Here is a 19,521-nt window from a genome sequence, read left to right on the forward strand (position 1 = left end):
GTTTATTTGGCAGGCGCCTTTATCCAAGGCGACATACAGAGACTAGGGTGTGTGAACTATGCATCAGCTGCAGAGTCACTTACAACAATGTCTCACCCAAAAGACAGAGCACAAGGAGGTTGACTTGCTCAGGGTCATACAGTGAGTCAGTGAGTGAGTGAGCCGGGATTTGAACCGGGGACCTCCTGGTTATAAGCCCTTTTCTTTAACCACTGAAACACACATCCAATGTGCAGTCCAGTGGTCAATGTGTGCTGTACAGGGTGCCAGTGTTTATAAGACTGACACTGAGGCATGGCTGACTGCAAAGTTTCTCACAGCGAGGTCATAGGAGCAAGTGAGAGATGGAAATCCTTGCTTTCCACACAGAAAGAGCGTCTCATTCTTTTTCATCTTTTATGATGTGACGTGTCCTTGAAGAAAACAGCACTTTATTTTTAAAGTTCTTCCCAGGGAGCTCTTTTTCAGAGATGCAGAGTTTACAGTCAGATCCTGGTAAAAACAAAGTGTAGTAATGCATGGTAAATCATAAGAATATATGGTAAAGTATGGTTATCTATAGTAAATGCATGGGGAAAGCATGGCGAAGGCATGGCACACTGCACAAACTGCATACATGTATTTGATTTGATACAGTATATTGGAAATGATCTGTTATCAGCATCTTCAAATACTATAGAGCTATACAGCGTATACCAAAATCTTGTCAGCACAGATACAGTATATCTAAATCTTTATTCCCGTGCAGTTGCAAGGATATTTTGTACCAGATTTTTACTAATACTAGTTACTGGTTACTACAAGTTACTTACCAGCTTAATAGCCTATTCATTTAGTGTTCCATATGATACTCTCTTGTTGGTACTACTTAGAACATTATTTGCCAAGCTACAGTAGCTTTACCAGCAAAGATTGGTGTTGATTATGGGGAAGTGAAAAGGGGAAGCATTTTAGCACGGAAGTATGTGCTACATTGATATGTCTCCCCAGCTGCTTTCCCCGCAATCAGGAATCTTGTCAGAATTTTTTTTTTGCTGGAAAGATAGGAGTCGTGGCATAGTGTCATACAGAACACCCACCATATTAGATTATTAAACAGGTACAATGTAAGAAAATACATATGAGGAAAATATAGATGATATGAAACAACAATTAACAAATTTACTCAAAAGTAAAGACTCAAAACTATGCCTTCTTTAATTTGTTACTGGTTTTGTAAATTCTAATTCAATGTTTTTATGATATTTTTGGAACAATCACTTTTTTTCTGTAATGCTATAGGCTTCAGCAATAGAATATAGAAAAAAAATACATTCTCTGTAGTCCTGCTTTATCTTGACTAAGTGTTTTTTCTTCTATTTTCAAAGGCCACAGAAACAGTAGAAGACCCTGCAAGTGAAACTGATTTCTTAGAAGATCGAGATTCCGGCCCTAGCCCAGAGGAAACACTACAAACAAAGGAATCAAGTGATACTGCTACTGAACCTGCACACGAAACAACAGAGGAGTATTTTGACACACGGTCATGGAACAGTGACACTCTTTCTGACATAAGCCGAGATAGCTGTGAAGACTCTGCAGTAACAGAGTCCAGGGCTGATAAGAACCTAACAGACTGCCAACTGGAAACCGAATCCGAATCCAAACTGAACGATATCAGCTTGGGTTCAGCCGAAGGTTCATCGAATACACTTCGAAAAGCCTGTGATGTTATTCCTGTTCTTCAAAAACTAAACGATTCCAATTCTGACTCAGAACTGGTTTTTGTGTTGCAAGATTTAGAATCAACGTGCGAAAGGCAAGATGAAAATCTTCTTCTGTCAGAACTAGAACTGACTGGTGTTACTTCTGTGGCACAAACAGAACAATCACTTGGTATTTTTAATACAGAAACACCACTAAAGATAGCTGGAGTTCCCATCTTTGTAGACACCATCTCAGGTCAGGATGTTACTGAAGCAAGTCAGGTACTGAACTTTACAAACAAGAGGTTAGAATCAAACAAACTTCATCCTGAAACAAACTCAGCATCAGCTGAACATAACATAGTACCTGATGAGCCAGAGGCTGCAGCAGGATCCACTGCTGATCTAAGTAGTCTTGTCACACTTTTAGGGACAACTGACTCCCCTGCAGCACAGGATGAAGCACAACACCAGTTTTATACTTTTATAGATTCTAGAGAAGAAAGACCTTTGGATTCCGAGACAAGTCCAGAGATACGCAAAATTGTTGCTGAGCTACTACAATCTTTGAGTCAGGAGGAATCTGTACAGAGCCAGGATGCACCTGGAACAGAGGACAATCAGATTTGTTTAGAGACTCAATCAAAGCCAGAAGATGATGGTCCAGATTCAAATTCAGGGGAGGAGGAACAAACTTCTGTTGATGGTACTGCAGAACAGCATTGCGTAGATTCTTCTGATACAAACTGCGAGAACGTTTGTGCAGACAATCAGAGACATGCAGGTTTGCCTGAATCTGCTCTATCTGAACTGAATGTACAGTTAAATGGTTCATCCTCTGAATTGGAAAGTTTTTGTTTCTTGCAAGAAATACATTCTGAAGGGAGCAGTGCAGGGCAAGGGACTAGCTCGGAGACATTGGAGATCCTACCAGATGTGACACCAACCATTTCAACAAATACAGCAGAACTAAATGAACCCTGCCCTGTAGCTGACTCAAATGTAATTCAGGCTGATTTGGAGGTAAATTTTGATGAAAGCCTGGACCATACTTCAGAGGAAAAATCTGGAGCAAATGAAGTAACGACTAAAACAGCTGTGGAATCTAATCACTTGCAATGTGAAACTGACCTTTTTCAGAGAGAAAGTTTAAAAGACAGTAACTCAGGCTTAAGTGAAATTCCACTTAAGACAATAGAAACAACAGTGAGCACAAATGCACAATTTAATAGCGTTTCTGAGGAAACTTATTTTGAGATAAACACCACCCCCTACGAACCCCAATCAGACAGTAATAATAATACAGAAACAAGCTTAGAAACATACAATCCTGACCACCCTATAAGAACAGAGGTAGACCAGGTACTAGTAGGAATCTGTAGTGGGCAGACTGATCATGCTTGTCAATCAACTGACGAGCCACCAGATTCTTTGTCGGAGGAAGCAGTTAGAATTCACTTTAAGGATAATCTTAGAGAAAATCATTGCCTCTTGCAAGCAGATATAAATGATATTGTCATCATTAATAATCAGGAAAAAAAAGTGAGTCCTCCCAGTTGTTCAGAATTTGAGCCAAGCATTGCAGATGTAGAGGAGACCCCAAGCAACCTAGACTATGAACCAAACTGGATCAGCGATGAGTTGGTTTCAGGGACAAGTGATGAAGATCTAGAATCTGATCACACTTGTATTAAAACTGCTCCCCAGATTAAAACTTCTGTCACAAATGAATTCAAGACCTCTCAGAATGAGAGTGTGGTCAGTGGTGTGTGTCACATAAATGCAAGTGCAGTGATCCAGCATGCTAGAGATTGTACATTGAATACAGGGACTGAAAACAACAGCACTGGTTCCGGGTGTCATACCGACTCACAAACTAACAGAAAGTCTTTTGACAGTGCAGGTAACACAGTTGTTGTGTCAAACGGTAACACAATTAAAGGTAGTCCAGAAGTGGGTTTTAAGAAGTCTGACCACTGTGCGAGTAGCAAATCCCTTGCCAAAAGAAAGACGATTGTTCCAGAGAATCCTGTTGATACAGGACAGAGCAACTTGCCAAGACTCTCGGAAGCAAGAGAGATTTTATTACAGACGGTAGAAGAGGAGGAAAACAGTAAAAATCTTTTAAGAGAAGCAGCAGTCAGTGGTCTATCTTTTGATGCAAAGGAAGGATCAAAAGCTACATCATGCAGATTACCAGAACCGAGCAGTGAAACAACTCAACTGTGTTCTGAATCGAGCCTGTCTGCCCATGAAATTCCTGAAGAGGGGAGCCTAGAACCAGATACAAATTATAACTTGGGGTCGGTAAACAATCTCCAGACCATTCTGGTGGAAAGTTTCCCGGATGAAATACAACTGAAGGGTGAATCCAGTTTAATCAACCGTCAGGAGATTGATCAAGAAGTTAGTATAGTTACAGAACTCCTACGAAGCAGGATAACTGCTGATGAGAATCTGTTTACTGGCAAAGCTTCAAGTGATAAGTCAACGACTGAAAGAAAAGAAGAAACAAAAGCATCAGGACTGAGTCAAATTAACGACTCTGATCTGGCCAGTAAGATACCAGATACATTTAAGGAGCAGCAGCAAACCATTGGCACAAGCGAACATGACAACAGTGGGAAAATGAACCCCATCCTCAATGGTTACATGACTAGTGAAAGCCAACTCTGTCCCACAATGGTATTGCAGGACGCTGATGGGATTAGTACCAACAGCGAAGAAATGGATGACAATTTCTATACATTCCTTGGCAGCAACAACAGCCTCCACAAAGCTGTACAGAAACAGACGTCCAAGAGCAGCACGACTGGCAAGACCTCAAAATCTGTTTTCTCTAAAATGCCCTCTTTTAGGAGGAAAAAAAAAGCATCCCGGGACAACAAAGCAAAAGGTGAAAACCCTTCCAAGGACAGTACCAGCGCACCCCAGTTGGAGGACAGCAGTGGGGAAAAAGGACAAGATAACATGACCAAGGATGGCATACCCACTTATAAAATCCATTATCCTTTATACAGGGCACATGTATCCTATGAGTCAGATCATCTTCAGCACACTCCTAGGGGTGAAGAGCTTATCGCAGATAATTCTGAGGAAGAGGGGGTCTTTGAGAACAGCAGCACACTCAGTCAGAATATGAGTAAGGCTTTTTTTAGTGACAGAATTGAAATGGATGACTATGGCTTGAACACCTCCACACCACGGACAAAGCATGTTAGAAAGCTGTATAACCAGAGTTCAAGCACTGTTGATGGTGATACTGCCAGCAGCCCTGGTGACCAGGAGGCCAAAAAGTCTGGGGAGAACGTGGGCTACAAGAGGAGCAAAAGCACAGACAGCCTCAACCTGCGCATGAGGTTTGCTCTGGCCCACAAGTCCTTATCAAGCTTCTTCGAGTCAAAGTCCTTGGAAAAAGACAACGAGGAGCATGGTTCCAAGCTGGATAGTGAAGAGACCAAGTCCAAACAAATGTCCTGGAGGAAGTTCAAGAAAGCTAAGGAAGCTGAGTTACTGAAACGTGGCGTGTCGGCCTCAGATGCACAAAGCACAAGGTCTCCCCAGCAAATCCACAGCGAATATGCCACCAGAATATCCAGGAACATGCAGGAAGGCAGGGCCTCTCCTGCTGTGAAGAGAACCACAAAGTCCAATGACAGCACCGAACAAGTTAACACAGTTGAAATCCCACGAAACCCTCTGGAAAGAAGCAAATCAGCAGATGGCAAAAAGAGGAAAGGACCACCCAGTGGACTGACGATTGTCTGCTCTAATCCTAGTTTACAAAAATCCTCAAAGAACGACTTGGATGTTTCTCACCTGGAAGACGTTAGCCCATTGACGCCAATTAGCCCCTGCAGTCAGCAAGCACAAGCTAACCAACTAACACCGTCTTGGTCCAGCAACCCCACGCCTTCAGAGGGAATGGATGTTCCCCTGAGACCCATGAGCCCCAAACCCCAGAGCCCACGCCCTGGTGCCAACAGGCGGAGTTTCCGCTACCCTTGCAGGGCCAGTGCAGCCTCTTTGACCTCTCTTGGCAATGGGGCCAGTTTAGAAGGGCTCACCGATCCCCCAGAAAGGCCAAAGACATTGAAGCCCAGAGCAGCACAACTCCTGTCCGTCCATTCACTGGACACTGACTATCAGAAGGAGGACAGTGGTAGTAGCAGCCAGTCACAAACAAGCCTTATCAGCTCTTCTTCAGCCATTAACATTCATAAAGATGAGGTAAGGTGCAATATATTTTTACGTTTTGTTTGTTGTAATCCAAAAAGTGTTAGATTGTTCAATTTCAGAACAACACTCTTTGTAATAATAGCCCATGTCCTTACAGCTCAGTATCAAAACAACAACATGACAAGTCCAGTAGTTATTTTATGTTTCAGTACTTTATTTTCACTCGGATGAAGCCTATCTTGCCTTAACATGATACATTCAATTATTTTGCAACAGGTCCTACCTTATAGAAGTTTACTGTAGCATGCCATAGTAAAAGCATAGTATAGTAAAACAAAGAAAATGATAGTTGACCATGGAAAATTACAGTAAAGGATAAAGCATAGTGTAAACACCAGAAAACCATGGTTATGGCAAAGGTAAACTTTTTATAGGTGCTGTTGCACAGGAAATGAATTTATTGCAGTGTTGCAGGATAATTTGGCTTCAACTGAATCATAGTGAATGGGTTTAAAATGTTTTTTTTTTTTTTTTAAACACAGTAGTTGTGTCTGTATGGAGAACCGGGAGGGGCTGATGTTTGGGTGGCACCTCTATTTAACAAGCTATGTCTGGTCCTTTCATAAACCTTTTTATAATACTGTACATCTGTTCACACATTAAACTGAACCTGAAGGGGAGTGTGCACACAATGCAATTATAGCTGAACCAACAAAAAGGGTGTGCTTTGATGTCTAAATGTAATTACAATATCACCATTTATTAAAGCAGTATGGCCAGGATTCACGTGGCACATTAGACTTGGTACAGGTCTGAAATGTTACAGTATTATATTACAGTTGTGTAAAATCACTATTATATACAAAGTAATTATATAACAAAAAGAAGAATATGTTATTATTAAAACTGGGCTATCTGGGGAAAAAAGACATCACACTGGATTTACTGCACAGAAGCAATTGATTTACAGATCTCAGATGTGCAAGGTGTGTGGGGAGTCATAAAGCATACTGAGGACACATCCTTTGCTGCAAGCTATTGAGCTGAAACACATACAGATAGTCACTGCTCAGTTTGTGAGGAAGGTTTGGCTGTTCCACTTCTTCTGTGTCAAGAGAGGGCGCTGTTTTGCAAAGATCTCTCTGGGGCTAAGATAGAATTAGTTAAGACAAGTGTTTTAAAGTACAAGTTGATATATATGTATTGAGGTTTAGATTTGAGGAAAAATTGAAAAACAAAATAACAGTGCTAGAAAATGCTCCTTCATTTAGGTGATATATCCCTGTTTAATACAATCTTAAAATGTTATTTTATTGCAATAGGAAAATATGGATCAGGTGACAGAAAGGGCCACATTTTTTGTGAAAGGAAAATAAAACTGTCAATGTCACAAGACAAAGAACAAACAACCTGGAGTATTAGTTTAAGGGCCCCAAAAATGTGCACGCTCAAAGAGTTCAATTATGACATACATCTGGTTCTATATTTGACAGGTTTCGTTTCAGGTTCATAATGGTGATTTGTTTTTGGGCTTAAAAGCCTTAATTCGGGGACTAAACTGTATCTGTAGTTCATCAATCCACATGCTAGTTCAAATTATACAGGCCTCTAACAAGTGTTTTTCACCAATACTACATACCTGCAAAAATACCATTGCTATCCTGTAGCTCTTTTAACATGTAACCACACTGAAAAACAAAACACTCAGCAAGCTTCTCTTGTCCATGCCAAATTCTCGTGGAATATAAATAGCCATCCCAAAACTCCTATTCCTTTTTCATTGTAGCTGACTAATCATTGCCTTGTATCAGAGGGGGGTTCTCTCTCTGCAGGGTGTGCCTGCAGTTCACTTCCTTCTAAACACTCAATCAGTTAGTCATTTCATTTGACTATTTATATACAGAGCTTACTTACTGTTTGAGACAAATAAATACATATTTTTAACAAGTGAGCTAACTGACTAGACTAGCTTTGAAAATATCCTCAAAGAAAGATTTCAACTTTAAATTCGCTCTTAAACACGCAGCGTCCGACAACCATGTTCAGTCGTAGCCTTGTGTGTATACACTCAGAAAACAGACCTTGTTTACGATCTGGTGTGTTTTTGTAGGGACACAAGCTTCCTCCACTCAACCTGCTCTGAATAGGCATGCTTCTGTTAGTACTTGCAGCAGTAGTAGGTTATACAATGACAAGCGCTGTTTAAAAAAGGGCTTACCATTTTTCCAACGTTTGTTGTTATACTGACTACATTTTATTATTATTATTATTATTATTATTATTATTATTATTATTATTATTATTATTATTATTATTATTTATTTCTTAGCAGACATCCTTATCCAGGGCGACTTACAATCGTAAGCAAATACATTTCAAGTGTTACAATACAAGTAATACAATAAGAGCAAGAAATACAATAACTTTTGTTCAAGCAAAGTATAAGTGTGACAACCACAATTCAATAATACAGCAGATAATAAATTTTACAGGGAACAGTAGTAGAGATGATATTTTTTCACACTATAAAGTGACAATCTTCTAAAATGTATTTTAGAAAATGGATAGCTCACTGTTTAAAACCAAGTATGCAGCTCCATCTAGTGACTATTATAACTTCCCACAGTGCTGCATGAAACAGATTGACAAGCTGTTACAAGAAAAGAGTGAAATGGAGACAGTGTGCAGTATTCATTTACAATTACATCTCAAACAGTACATGGGACAAATATAGAGCTTGACAGACTTTGTAGCCTGTAGTGAACACAAATCAAAGGCTGAGAAAAATAAGTGTTCAGTGGAAAAATAATAACACTTAATATAAATGTTCTAACGGACCCTTAAAGGAATGTTACGAGGTAATAATGGAACTCCCGAGACACTAAAGGCATTTCAACTTTTTAAAGTTATTTGTTTATTTAACTGTTTGTATGAAATAATCACGTAGTCCATTGAAATAATTCACTTTTTGAGTGTCGATGTGAATCATTTCAATTATTCACTTTTTGAGTGTCGATGTGAATCATTTCAATAATTCACTTTTTGAGTGTCGATGTGAATCATTTCATCAGTAAGCATTGGTTTTAGAACAAGTGTCATTCATTAGTGTCGTCTATCAGCTTTGCGTTATTTGCCGTTCCGTTATTGAGTAAATAATCATGACAACTATAGTATGCTCATCACTAATACATTAAAACCATGGTGTACAACTCTAACCTGAGACAGATATGTTTGGAAGTTAAATGAAAATAATGTTACTGCATATTTAACAGCAGAATCAGCACTGCTCCAGTCAGTAATTTCTTTATCATTACAATCTCCACACAATGCTTATGCAGGACTTTATGAAATCACCAGTCCAAACACCCGACCAGTCGTTCACCCTGCGAAAGAAGTACCCCTCCCCAACCTCGCCCCCCTGCCGCCCCTTCTCAGACCTGGGCAGCTGGACCCTCCCCCTCCCGAGGACTGCTGAGAGTCCCCGGATGAGCAGTGAGAAGAAGATGAAGGAGCTGGTGAAGCGATGCAGCTCAGATGATCTGTGGATTGTAGAAGAGAAGAGACGCAAACGGAAGCTGGCAAGGGAGATGCCAGTCAGCTTCAGCAGGCAAGGAGCGGAGCTGTCGGACGACATGTGGAAAGTAAGACGCCTCCTCTGCATCTCAGTCTGCTTCTCCTGCTGTCGCTTCTACGAGATCTTAATCTTTCTTTGATCCTACTCAGCTCGTTCACCATCCTGCTTTCACTTCACCTTAAACCTGCTGCCATAAGAATTGTGTATTCCTCCATGTTGTCTATGCTAGGGGAGTGTCATAAGAAACAGGGTCCAGGCCCTATGTTGAGTGCTCACCAGTGTGATGTTTCTATAAGGCACACATTTGTAGACACGGAATGTCCTCACAGACCTCTACCTTTTTTGTGTGTCCCTGTTTCTGCCTGTTCATTTCTTTTTTTGGTTTTCCTTTCACCTGGTGAAATGACACTTTTACTTTTGACGTGACCAATGATTGTAATGGATAACAAAGTTTATACTGCTCTTGATCTACCGAATGCCCCAGAACAACCTATCAAAGCATGACCAATGCCTGACTCTAGCCAGTGCCTTTGTCCCTCATCTTTTCATGAGGACTAAATCCACAAGTAGTACTCTACTGTACTAAGTCAATTTATGGTTGACAATATCCTCTTTCTATAAAATGATAATTTTGATTTTTGTTTAGAAAATTTGTGCTTGAAACTTGGCTGGACAACCTGTAGCTTTAAAATGGGTTCAATAGGGAGAAAAAAAAAACAACTTTAAAGCCTGGTTGCCGAGCCAAGTACCAACAAGCATAATGCTCCAGCAAAGATCATTCTTAAATAAAAAGACATGACTCTGTCTAGGATTATTTTTCTGATCAAAAGTTGTTCTCCACCCCACGTATTGGGAAGACAACGACAGCAAAGGTAAAGATCACTGCGATAACAGCCATCCTTTACTTTCCAGCCTTGGTTTTGACTTACAACTCAAGAAGGGGTATCTGCACTACATTCTTAAGCCATTTTAACTTATTTCCCAAGATGTCTTGCTCCTCCAGTACACCTTGGGAAATAATATGACCTTGTAAAATCAAAAGGTCACACAGGTTTATCAATGGATAGCTGTTCCGTCTGTTATCTGAGCTAAAACTAGCTGTATAAAAATGCATGTCTGATGTTATCTGTATCCATGTTGATTGTATCCATGGTTCATGGGCGACAGTGACTATATAATCCTCACTAAATAAAAGAAAGTCATTATCTTTGGCTGTCCACAGCCAGAGTATCATTAGAAATGTGAACTATTTACAGAAGACCATGGACTAAAACTCTTCCCTTTTCCCAGGCCCGGGCGAGACTGTCCCTCACTACGTCAGTGCCCTTTCCTCCTCTGCCCCTGAAGGCTCACAGTTTCTCCCAGAGCACTCCCATCGGCCTGGACTGCCTGGGCTGGAGGCAACGGATCTCCTACCCGGGTGAGTGAATTGTTTCCTCTCTCACTGCAGCCAGGAGTGCAGTACTCTGTGGTGGCAACTTGGTGTCCCGGTCTGTGGGTTTACTGTGGCATATAATGGCAAAAGTAGCGTTGACTTAACAATCCTAACAACCCTTATACTAGTGCAGCCTTCTCTGTACTCAACTGTACTGCTTCAGAAATCAGACCATGTTTCCTCTGAAGCTTTGCCACTCTGCCACTGGAATGAACTAAATATCTTTTGTCCTACTGCTATGGCATTGTGTCAAACTGTGTGGTAGGTTGTTATGTAATTTGTACTTCTAATAACACATGTTTGGCAGCTATTTAGCATGTGGTGGGCATAACTTCTGTAGTATCATGATAGTATCAAGACTCTTGATACTCAGCATGGTATTTTTTTGTGGAGCTCAAAATGTGGTTATTGCACTGGTTGTAAAGTATAGTAAAACCAATGTAAATGCTTTTGATGAGAGGTCTCAACATTTGCTGTCTCTCCTGTTGTATCAATGACCAGAGGGCTGGTCATAAATGACTGGTAATTGGTATTTCCTTAGAGCTTCATGATTTCAAATTGTTAGGGAGGCTGTATCTGTGCATACAAATTATCACGCAAACATTCCCACAGCAAAGCTCAGCGGGACATGTTGATTCCTAGACGACACTGCTTATTAGACATAGTTTGTATTTTAACAAATGCAGTTCTGTCTCCCAATCAGCAGATGGTGTCTGTTAATTTTACCTGAGGTTTCAATAGGCCTGATGTAAGACAGAACCAATATACTGTAGAGCAATAGTGTATGTTAACTGTTATTTTGACTTTTCTGTTACCATCCACTCAAACTTACATTCTAACACATAATTTGGCACAGGGTTTCGAAAGTAATATTTCAACCCCTCCCTAAGTTGCATTGCATCCAGTATACTGGAGATTTAATTGAGTGATCCAAATAGACTCTAGAACAACTGATCACTTACATTTCTACATGCAGTATATGTATTGAAGCACTCATCCAATACGTAGTTGCTTGTTAACATATACATTCTATTTCAGACTATCCATTTTACATGTACACACTGTGCATGTAGGTCATGATAGTCTACTAGTCCATGTTACTGATAGCTCACAATGTTGGTAATTACAGTTGTGGCAGGATGGACTGTCTGTAAATCACATTTTTTTGAAATGTTTCTTCATTCAGCTGCTGAACCCCAACAAGTTTTAGAGTGCTAATTTGAACTGTGGTTCAGAACTCTTGAGTTCAGGACTTCATAGATTAGTATTTTGAGTTGAATTTCATGTTATTCATTTTCTTTATCAATACTGTATACTTTCTAATTTAAAATTAACTTTCTGTGTTCCCTGACAATGGATTTTTAGTTTGCTATAAACAAATGTCAGGATACCTTTCAGTCAGAATAAGAGAATGTCCATCCATGCTGAAGTGTGAGGTCATTCACACATGTAGACGCACAGGAGAGCTTATACAGCATCTAACCACAGACAATTGCATTTACAGCTCTGTCAACAATCACCTTACAGCTGTGTTAAAGCTGTGGGTGCTTACTGAAAAACGATATTCTGTAATTTAGAATTCTCAGTTGGTGCAAACGTGACACCTGTTGGTGAGATGAGGTTAAAGATTATAACCTATACCTGCAGATGAGCCTGACATAGTGGTTAAGATGCTTGCTTGCGGTGTGTCTGTTACAATGGTGCCGTGACTCATACAGTATTGGGTTACAGGGAAAAGAGTGTACTGAACAGTGTTGTGTGAGGACCTTTCAGTATGAATTCTGACCATGAGGTTAAGGGCAGGATTTTCAAAAAACAGTGTTATTGTATCGAACTTGTGGTATAGTAACGAGAGCTTTAGTAGCAAGTGATTTTTAATGAAATGTGTTATAAATCAATCTGTTAAGACAATGAACGCATTTCTCGTTAAAAAGCTTAATTGTCGCAGATCAAGAAAATGAATGGAATCATAATCCGCTGAACGGAAACTACTAGCGTAGAGCGAGACAGCTCTCTCATCTGCGAGCAGCAGCCAAATGGAAATTTTAAATTTACGTTTGAACTGTCATTTGTGTTTGTAGTTAGTTCATTTTTTGGGGGACACATTATAGGTTACCTTCATGGTATAATTTAATGATAACACTATTATTAATAAATGAATCATGATTATAGCAGCAGTTTTTAAGTATTCTGTAAATATTTTGTCTAATAGATAAAAAGTACAATGTGGGGCTGTCAGGTCTTGTTTTCAAAAAATATCGACACGGACATTATATACAAACCAATTGAATATCGTGTGGATATATATGTAGTGTGTGCGTGTGTGTGTGTGTATGTGTGTGTGTGCGTGTGTGTTTAATAGACAGAGAGAATACATGCATGTCTCCAGTCATATGTGGTTTTCACGATCACGTCACCTTAAGTTGTAAATATTTATTACTGCCATAGCCTTATCTTTTCACCTATTGATTCGCTCCATTGCCACTGTACTTTATGCATCCATGCATCCCTTCCTGCGATGTCATCGGGCAGAGTGTTCTGGGCTTAAGGTTACAAATTGTTAAAACAAGTGAACAAATCTCATTCATAACCACAAGTATATAAAAGTTTAAAATATTTCCATAACTAAAAAAATTGAATTATCTAGGTAGTTTCTGTATCGTCTGCGTCACAGCCGCGGTCTGTTCAATTTCTGTTTCAAGGTGGGTTACGACCACTTGATAATGCCAAAATCAATGCCTCATACCGATTTCTTGATTAACACTGGAGTTATCATTTATGACCTTTTTAAAATCCTGCCCTAAACATCCTATCCTATCCTATCCAAACCAAATGAGCCTGGCTCTTTTGTGCTGCGGTTAAGACACTCGTTTGTGGTGTGTGTGATCACTGGTTCACGCCCAGTCTCTACCCTGTTGCATAATTGTCTCATTGAGTGATGGAGTGTCAGACAAGTTTCAACATGAGAGGGAAGGCGGGAGTGAATGAGAGGGAGGAAGTAAACAAAGTCTACTGTCTGATAGAGAAGATTATGCAAACAGCTTTGTCGAGGAATGTTGTAAGCAGACACCTAGGAATTATGTTCAAATTGCACTGCAGAGTTAACGTTAGGTTTTAAAACAGTTTCAAGCTCCTCTCTTCACAATTGGTTGTGAACAAGGCGCTTGAGAAACATTGCTCAAGGATAACAATGTCTTGTCACATTATGCTCTGTAGCCAGTTGCCCTGGGAATCCACGACCTTCCTTGACATCAATTAGAAAGTCTAATTCAGAGTATTTCTTTCTCCCTGAGAGAGCCCTATTCACAAGAGTTTCTGCAGGCGAGGTCTTGTACAGACGGCATCTTTGTACCTTATGAGCTTGTGGTGTAGGAGTTGTGAACGCCTACAGACCCCTGAGATCGTGCGTAACACAATCCAGTAAATTATCCAGCAGCACTCTTAAGGGTCGTCCTCTCTTATTTGCAAGGAGCCACCCATCCTTTCAATCCTCCCACTAACCTAGTCATATGATGGGTTTGTAATTAAATTGATTTAGGTACTGTACCTCAAATGTAAAGATACAAAGTACACAGTTTAAAAAACATGATTATGGGGGGGGGCTGTATGACCTATGACCTCTTTTGACCTTGATTTTCTTAAGAAAGTTGGCAATGAGTAACTCACTAGAATCATAAGCATTATTTCCGTGGATTTTGAGCAAATCTGCATTAATCATTCTTAAATAAATGAATAAATAAATACATTGTGAATCCATCCCTAACAGGAGTATATATCTTTTCTAGCTACAGTGTTACACAGTCCTGTTCATTGGTTTGTCTTTACTACATTCTTCCAGTTTAGGTTTCTGTGTGCTTTACTATATCATGCCTGTTTTCCAGTCAAGTTTGTTTATATTTCACAAACGTAGTTTCCACAATGTTGTATAGACATGTTTATGCTACTACTTTTAGCTCAATAAGCAAAATAGGGTTTGCTTTTTTCTATTGATGTTTTTGTTAAGCCGTAGTGATAACATTTGAAAACATATTAGTTAAGATGTAATGAAATAACTTTGTTAGCTCCATGTCCTTTTGAAATGTTACAGAACCCCCTGCAGTGTTTATAAGAAACTCATTATTTTACGGTTGCTATACCCTGTGTTGTCAATATGTCAGCAATATTTTTTAACATACTGTATTCCCAATTGTTTAGATTTCTTTTTCATTCATAGATAAATCAACTAGGGAATTCGTTTTTTTTTTTCAACTCTTGCTCGTGAACGTTCGCCAGGAGAATAAGGATTTTTCTTCTAAACATCACAGTGCATCCGGTTCACACTCCCTCCTGCAACAATGCTGGGGCTCTTGTGGGAACAGAAAACCAGCATTGTTGCAGGAGGGAGTGTAATCTGGATACACTGTGATCCTTAGAAGAGATGTTTTATTTCTCCTGGCTCACACTCCCGAGTAAATGTTGTGAAGTACACTGTAATCAAAAGTTGATTTATGACCCATGATGTGTAAACAATGTGTTTAAAAATATAACGCTGCAATACGGGCAACACAGGACACAGAAAGGTAACGTAATGCATTTTTGCAGCAACGTTGAATTAAAAAGCTAACAGAATTAGCCTTGGCATAAATTTTTCATAAGTCTGTAGTGTGCTGTGTGCTTTATGTGGTGCCAAACTAGGCCTGGTTCATTTGTTTTAACCCTTTCACCTTATGACAAGCTACCATTGTAAAAAGCCATTTGGTATTGTATAAAAGCTGTCAGAAACAGACTGTTACAGCAAGGGCAGATTCCTAATACTGTATATTCTTCTAAATCCCCATTGTTTTTACTCCGTATCTAGCAATATCAACAGCATCCCTCCTCAATGGCTGGCCAAGAAATTGACATTTTTGTATCAAACTAGGCTAACCAAACAAGGTTTCCAAACATTTCAAAGTGCTACAGTATGCTCATCAAGTTCAACTTCGAACTGAGATTCCAAACCAGAGTCTTATAATTGCTTGTCCTCACCTGCCTCTCTTCACCTCATTCACGCCAAACCTGCATACAGCGCCTCCCACTGTCATAATTGTCAGAAAAATAACCAGCAAGGATGCTGAAGTATAGTCATTAGAAACCTTTACATCAGACAAGTGATGAGCCACAAGCCAGTTCATATACAGCTCAGAGTGTATGCAGTTTGTGCATTGTTGGTACAGTCATACAGGTAGTATTGCTGTATTATGTAACACATTTTAATAATGGCCGGAAATGTATATGAATTACAATAGAATGTCGCAGGTTCAAAATTCAAGTGGAACAAGATGAAATTCATAGAAATTATCTTTATGTTTTTGTTCTAGCATTTTACATAAATAACAGTATGGGATACTATGAAAGAAGAATTAGGTGGACTTGATTGAAGTCTTTAAAATCTTTAAAGTACTTGACAAAGTTAACCCTAACTAATACTTTAAGCGCAGCAGAGAAACCAGGACCAGAGGCCAGTTGGAAATTAAGTGGAGATAGACTTAGTATAGAGGGATAGACACTTCTTCACATAGAGAGTGGTGAAGGTATGGAATGGCTTACCTCGTCTTGTTGTTGAGGCAGAATCACTTGACAAAGTTTCGAGATACATTTTGTTTATATATAATTTAATAAACTGTTTTCAGCCAAGCTTGAGTACTGTATCTGATGCAGTTGTAATTGCCAGAATAGAAAGAAAACATTCATTGCCCTGAATAAAGCCTCGCCCACACGAAGCAGACTTTATTGGACGAACCATGAATAAAACATTTGGAATGTCTTGAACATTCCTTTTGCATCTTTATGTTAATATCGTTTGAAGGAATTGCAGTACCATTCTGACTCAACATGCACAGTATTTACAAACACAGCTATGGTGGCTTTGTATTGGAGGTAAGTGATCACTTTATTTTCATCAGAGAATTATATTTCCTAATTTACTGGGGACTGTCTGGTTTATGTATTCTGAAAAGTAAAAAAAAACACGGCACTGTTATTGAATAAATCATGAGCCTAACAAACCACTTAAAAAAACGTATTGAACATATTTTATGTTATAAATAGAACAAGAAAATAAAGTAATTAAATGTATTTGCTTTACCATACTGCATTGAATTTAAAATTATTATATTGTTAAAGATTGTGTAAAACCTATTGCACCTGTACAGAGAAACCTAGTCCCCAAAGGGACTGGGCATTTGTGACTGCTTAGGACAGGTGACTGCTTAGGACAGGTGACTGCTTAGGACAGGTGACTGCTTAGGACAGGTGACTGCTTAGTAGCTGGTGAGGTCAGGTGACCACTTAGTTAAGGAAAGACAGATTTACTGTGATTTACCTTTATTTTTAAGAAGCAATTTTTACACTTCATAGTTGCTATTGTGTTGAGATAGCAAATATTTCTATATTGTTAGGTATTACATTAATTCCAATAAATACAATGTATTTGCCATATACAGTCTACTACACTATACACTGTACATTGTAATAATTAAAAAAAAAAACATATGGAGGCTATAAACATACATTGTTTTGTATGCTATATTGTGCTACTGTACTTCAGATGGCAGAACAATTCTGTACAGCAACTTACATGTTTGCTTTTATTTCTTAAAGGTACATTGAGTGGGGTGGAAATTAGCTGCAAATAGCCAAAGTGATATTATCAGGAACTTGTCTCAATTAACTCCTGTTATATTCTGGCTGGGGCATTTCAATATGGTGATAATGAGTGGAGGATAATATGAAGTAGGTTTGACTGTATTAATAATTTTGGAGCAGATCAATTGAATATACTGTACCCTGATGTGTGGGGCAACATTTCTTCAAATTTACAGTAGGTTCAGAATTATAAGTTACCCTTTGTGTTCCCTTCTAAAAGTTTACAACAGTATTTTTTAATATGTTTTACCATACCACGCTGGTCTTTACAATACTTTATGTTTTACCATACCACGCTGGTCTTTACAATACTTGCCTTTACTTTACCATGCTTTCACTATGCTTTATTGCATTTTTCTGAACTTTTACTATGGGAGATCTTTCAAAGGGTATTAACATTGTTTAAGTAAACACCTTTAATAACAAGGTTCAGTGACTTACCTGTAACTCATGTTATAATACTAAAAGGAATAGACATTTAAAGGGCTACATTTTAAAAGCATTTATTCCAGTCTTTAATAAACTCCTTTTTTTTTTTAAAGAGGTCAAACGCCTGTTCATTTTACAATACTAGAAGCAAACAGCAGTTGTATATTTTGAGTCCTCTTAAGCACTCTCGATCTGTTTTGAATCTTATTTAGTAAGATTAACATGATTTTTTCTCCTTTAAAAAATTGGAAATATTTGAAAATAAGTCTGGAATTATTTAGCCAGAGGCATTGTAATACAGAGTGGTTCATACATACATATTAGAGTACACTATACCAGTATGTTATGTTTAGAACTACTGCATCAGTGATGTTATCAGGTTGTCTTTAACAACAGATTGTAGAGAAGATTTCAGAGGATTTGATTCAGTGCTGGTCAGTGATCGGAATTTAAGGTATTTGCCCAGTGTTTTGATGGTGCATGGTTTGTGTTATTTTTCCTGGCTGGAAAGTGTCTTTATAAGCAAGTGTGGGAGGTTTCAAGAATGTAAGATCCAAGCCAGTTAATATCAAGCACTGCCCTTCACCCACTGCTTACTGTATAGCTCTCTTGTTCCAAGTCTACTACAGCTGTTGGGTAGTGCAGTATTTTCACTGGTCTATGACTGGGAAAAACACCATCTCATCTAGGACAAACCCTTGGCAGGAATGCAGAGCAGAATGTCAAGAAGTAAAAGACCATGAGGATATAGCTAAATTTAGTTTATATCTACCAGTGTCTTTTTTATTGTTATAATTAAACTCATTTTGTATTGTTTCTACTGTGTATTGCCTATTGTGTCTTTGTAGTTTCCCAGACAAATTTCATGACTTAAACTGTACTGGATTTATTTTAAAATGAAGCTACAAAAATAAATAAACCTCACAAGGAAGCAGCAGCAAATAGCGAGTGTATTATCAAAATACATAGGGCCCTATGTTGATGCAAGTGCAAACACAAAAGCACATTTTCTTAGAGGAAATAAAGCAATTTAACCATTAAAAAACAAGAACCACCTCAGCACTTAACCCCTTCTGCAACTTAGTTGTTCCTAGTTTGCTTGTTTGACAGTATATTTTTTACAATACTTTTTCTTTTGGTCTTTTTTCAGAAAATCCCCCTTTGCCCTTGCTTCAAAATAAGGCCCTTACTGTTTTATTTCAGCTTAATTTTAGTAATCCACTTCCACTTGGGAAACTTCCATTTGGTGAACACCAAGAAGGAACTGTAGAACCACCCTGTCATGCAGTTGTCTTATACACAGTAAAACTTCAAAATGGGAAGTTCAATAGCACTTCAAAATCTCCAATGGCAGTATTAGGAATAGATACCTTGGAAATGAATAGCATAAGGCAGAAGCCCTGTTGTGCTGCTGCTGGCTGAGTGGTCCCACACTGCAGCCTGAATCGCCATGGCATGATTTTTCAGACCAGCTTGTGGGAGTAGTTCATTACCGTAGGCTTCGCAGACCTTATGCACAATGAGTTGTATTGTGTAACGCTTACATATTTAAT

At 38.9% G+C, this 19,521-nt stretch overlaps 1 protein-coding gene across 9 annotated transcripts in view; it reads left to right on the forward strand.

The window, feature by feature from the left end:
- The window catches only part of LOC117423322 (rho guanine nucleotide exchange factor 4-like), a 165,505-nt gene that overhangs the window by 88,174 nt on the left and 57,810 nt on the right, over positions 1–19,521 (forward strand). For 7 of the 9 annotated variants that reach the window (XM_058990110.1, XM_034038875.3, XM_034928633.2 and 4 more), the window contains 3 exons: positions 1,368–5,915; positions 9,203–9,505; positions 10,729–10,858. In XM_058990110.1, coding sequence (XP_058846093.1) covers positions 1,368–5,915; positions 9,203–9,505; positions 10,729–10,858 — 4,981 coding nt within the window. Of the gene's footprint in view, positions 1–1,367; positions 5,916–9,202; positions 9,506–10,728; positions 10,859–16,698; positions 16,772–19,521 lie in introns of those variants that run through there. The other 2 variants (XM_058990114.1, XM_034928641.2) reach the window with 2 other exon arrangements.

This window comes from Acipenser ruthenus, chromosome 17 (assembly GCF_902713425.1).
Source record: "Acipenser ruthenus chromosome 17, fAciRut3.2 maternal haplotype, whole genome shotgun sequence".
NCBI lineage: Eukaryota > Metazoa > Chordata > Actinopteri > Acipenseriformes > Acipenseridae > Acipenser > Acipenser ruthenus.